Here is a 4,107-nt window from a genome sequence, read left to right as displayed (position 1 = left end):
CTTTAACAACCTCTTCTGGTATATCATCTTCTTCTGAGTCTATATCCGTTTGTTGCGTTATCTCGTTGCATGTCACAATCGTTGGTTCGTCAAGATGAGTAATAGTAATGCTGTGTAAGTAAACGATAAAAAGTAATAAGAGCAAGATTTATAAGAATCTGAAATACTTTGATAAATTTCATAATTGTTTTGAACATTGGAGCTCTTATTTTAATATTAAAAATGCGGAAAGAAAGTCAACTAGCGAGAAATAAAGATAATGCATGGTGCTTTGTTCAGCCTTGCTATCCCGAAGCTTTCCTAGCACTGGTGGTTCTGATGGACCAATTGTTGAGGCGTGCTCCTCGGCTCACAACTTGTATAGAAGGGCCTTCCTCCCCCTCCTTCTCGAAAATGACACAACAGTCCATATTATCATCTTCCAAAAACAAATTCCTCATCGCCGCCAGTGCTTCCTCTTCTTCTGACCCATATATGACATCGGTTGGCTGGAAAGTCTGCTCCAAGCGAGGTATCGGATATTGCAGTGGGTAGTAGGGACTGTGCCATGGTGGCGACCAATGGATGAACTCCTCCCAAGTGTATTCATATCCCAAACCGAAAGTGGTACCATGTTTCTTCAACTTGATAGGCTTAGCGATTCCTTGGAGATTCTTGCCAAGTCCCTTGCCAGGTTCGTATCCACACCAATTCAGTATACTTTCAATTTTGTTATCCCACCATTTATCCTTGTCCACGACGTTGACTCGCTAAATGTGATAGTAGGTTTCTTCGCCTATATTCCTTCTTCCTCCGATTGCTGGGATGGTCTGGCGACTGTATATGGGATTGCTATCGTCGCCGTGAAAAATTACCTCTTAGTGATTCAACTCGAATTTCACTGCTTGATGTAGGGTTGATGCTACAGCCCCAGCGGTATGGATCCAGGGCTGTCCCAATAGCAAGTTGTAAGATGCTGGGATGTCTATCACTTGAAATTCAACGTCAAACCAAGTTGGTCCCATTTGCAAACACAAACCGATTTCCCCAATAGTGGACTTTTGGGATCCATCGAAAGCTTTGACATTGATGGATCCATCCTTAATCTCATGCAGGCTCTTTCCCAACATTCTGAGAGTCACCAATGGACAAATATTGAGGTTGGACCCTCCGTCAATTAGGATTCTGGTGATGAAATAATCTTCGCACTGCATAGTGATATGCAATGCCTTGTTGTGGCTTAGCCCTTCAGGTGGCAGCTCATCTTCGTGGAAAGTGATTTTGTGACTCTCCAATACTTTCCCTACCATGTTTGCCATTTATCCTCTAGTTATGTTGCTGGGCACATATCCCTCGCTCAGTACCTCCAATAAGGCATTCTTATGTGCGTCAGAGCTTTGTAGCAGAGACAAGATAGAGATCTGGGCTGGCGTTTTGTTCAACTAATCAATGACCGAATACTCTTTGGCTTGTATCTTCCTCCAGAGATCATCGGGCCCAGTTTCAGTGACGGTTGGTCGTCAAGAGGCCTACTTACTGGACTTAGCTAGATGTCCTAGAGTATAAACCCTGCCGGTTCTTGTCATACCCTATGCTGCAATTGTTTCTCCAGATTTGGTTTTCCCTTTCCTTTTCGCCTCGGTGGTGTAACCCCACGGTATGGCCTATGGGTGGAACGGTGTTACGGATGTCATGGCCACTGGAATGGGCACTTTTGCCTTGGATGGTAACACAGCCACTTCGAATGGTACAGGTGCCATTGGACACCCAAACTCAACCTCAATAGGTCCTGACATCTTTGCAGAAGAAGGTGCTTCGAACTCAAGTGGTATGGGCATGTTTACTTCAGCGTCTTCAGAAGGCTAGGTCTGGACCACAATCGGATTAAGTGTGACTGTTGGTTTCTTTGGCTCGTCACCTTCAGCGATCAATCCGATCGACCCTTTGGGGTCCCAATCGTCCTCTATCTCAATCATGTAAATGCCTCCACCTTTGTGGTCAGGCAGAGGGTTGTTACGAAAATTTGGAGCTGGATCCTTTGCTACGATGGTCTTGTTGTCAATCAAAGCTTGGATCTTATCCTTCAGAGAGCGGCACTCATCAATGGTATGCCCCTTCATTCCGGTATGGTATGTACACATTTTGTTTGGGTTGATCCATTGGGAGGGGTTTTCGGGGTTTATGGCAGGGATAGGGGTGATGTAATCAGCAGCTTTGATCATTTCATACAACTGGTCGATAGGTTCAGCAATGGCGGTATACTGTTTGGGGGTCTGCGGTTGAAGTCTGGTCGGGGTCTAGGGAAATTTTGGCGAGGAGGAGGTGATTGATATTGGGCTGGTTGGGTGTTGTAGGCTTGGTAGACAGGTGCGAGTTGAGAGTATCTGGGTGAAGTGGGTTGATATGTGGGTGGTGGAGATGATTGGTAAGTAGGAGGTGGAGCTTGGTAAGAGGGCAAGGGTGCTTGGTAATTTGGGGTAGGCTGATATGTGAGTGAAGGTAATGGGTAGGTTTGGTATTTGATTGGGGACTTTGTTCTCTCTGCAACCATCACGGCACTCACATCCCATTTCTTGGACTTGCCACCAGACTGTAGAGCCTTGTTGGTGGCCTGTAATGCTTCAAAGTTTGTGACCATACCACTTTTATTACCTTTCTCGATCCTCTCCCCTAGTTTAATGATGTCGGAAAATTTCTGGCCTTCAATAAACAACAACCTCTCATAATATTGTGGGTCTTGAGCCGGATGAAAAACCTATTCATTTGTTCTTCTTCTAAAGATGGCCTGACCTTAGCAGCTTCTGATCTCTAACAAGTAGCATACTCGCGGAATGTCTCTATAGGTTTCTTCTTTAAGTTCTAGATGTAGAATACATCTGGTGCGTTCTCCGTGTTGAATCTGAATCTGTCCATGAAATCGGATGCCACACCCAATTCGACCACGTTTTTGGGTCTTGGATAATGTACCAAGATAGAGCATCCCCTTTCAGACTTCTCATAAAGAGCTTCATGCAAATCTTTTCATCCTTTCCTACTCCGACCAACTTGTCGCAGTATGTCCTCAAATGAACTATGGGATCCCCGATGCCATCAACCATCTCAAACTTGGGAGGTTTGTACCCATTGGGTAGTTCGACATCTGGCTGAATGCAAAGGTCTTCATAATTCAATCCCTCGATCCCCTTGCTTCCTTCAATACCCTGAACCCTGCCAGTCAGCCTCTTGAGTTTTGCAGCCAGATTCTTGATAATAGAGTCTTTGTCATCAGACTCAGATGTGCTCGAAATAGGTTGAGTATAGTGTAGCATGGTTTCCACATAAATAGGGGCATTGTGGAGATGATCATTTGTGGAATTTAGTGGTTCAGGGATGAGTAGTGGGGCATTGTCTGAAGTGTGGCATATGTTGCAATGGTGATGGGGAGCAGGTTGTGTTTGTGGTTTTGGGATGTTTTCCGGAGGTGCAGGGTTTTGAGTGTTTATAAAACTGACATCTGGGGTAGTGAGGGAGAACGACAAACTTGCCAAGTTCCGAACCTGGTCCAGTTCTTCCTGAAATTTCAATAACTTCTGTTCGAGCTGGGAGGCACTTTCCTTGGAAACGTGAATACCCTGAGGAGCTTCTACCCTTTCAACTGAGTTCTCCTTTCTGATGTTGCTCAAATCTTCCATTTCTCCCTTGTTCTTGTTCCTGATAGGACTCGGAGGAGGAGGAGGTGGTGGGCCCTTAAATCTTGTGGAGTATGATGATGATGCCAGAGTGCACGAACTAACTTTTAGGGAGGGGAATAAAACAAAAGTAAAAACAGAAAGGTAGCAAGTTAGTGCGGATTATGAGAAGAAAACGTTGCAATATTTAAACACATAGTGCAAGAATATGAATCGTGTCCTAATTTGGGAGTCTCGTTGTGACCGAGGTAGGCCTAGCGACAAGTTGATTTGGATAACTTATAATGCTAAATGCCTCATTTTATTGATAAAAATAAGATGAATCCCAAAACGACACTAAAAATAGCAGAAGATAAAGTGTCACTAATGGCCATTGGCCTTATTATATTCTTAAACAAAAGAAAAGAATCCTAACTCCTTGGTCCCAGAAGGACCTTCCCCAGACTCGGCATCTTTAGCT

At 44.5% G+C, this 4,107-nt stretch overlaps 1 protein-coding gene across 1 annotated transcript; it reads right to left on the bottom strand.

The window, feature by feature from the left end:
• Positions 1-857: 857 nt before the first annotated feature.
• Positions 858-1,298, bottom strand: LOC138874681 (uncharacterized). The gene has a single exon (XM_070153457.1). The coding sequence runs from the start codon at positions 1,296-1,298 to the stop codon at positions 858-860; it is 441 nt and encodes a 146-aa protein (XP_070009558.1).
• Between the last annotated feature and the right edge of the window lie 2,809 nt (positions 1,299-4,107).

Source organism: Nicotiana sylvestris, chromosome 8 (genome assembly GCF_000393655.2).
Source record: "Nicotiana sylvestris chromosome 8, ASM39365v2, whole genome shotgun sequence".
Classification (NCBI taxonomy): Eukaryota; Viridiplantae; Streptophyta; class Magnoliopsida; order Solanales; family Solanaceae; genus Nicotiana; species Nicotiana sylvestris.
Note: the sequence above shows the minus strand (reverse complement) of the source record. Positions and strands in the feature narration are given on the sequence as shown.

Bases quoted from the DNA above. Each gene is read 5' to 3' on its own strand.
- LOC138874681 (XM_070153457.1), bottom strand. From the start codon at position 1,298: ATGGCAAACATGGTAGGGAAAGTATTGGAGAGTCACAAAATCACTTTC.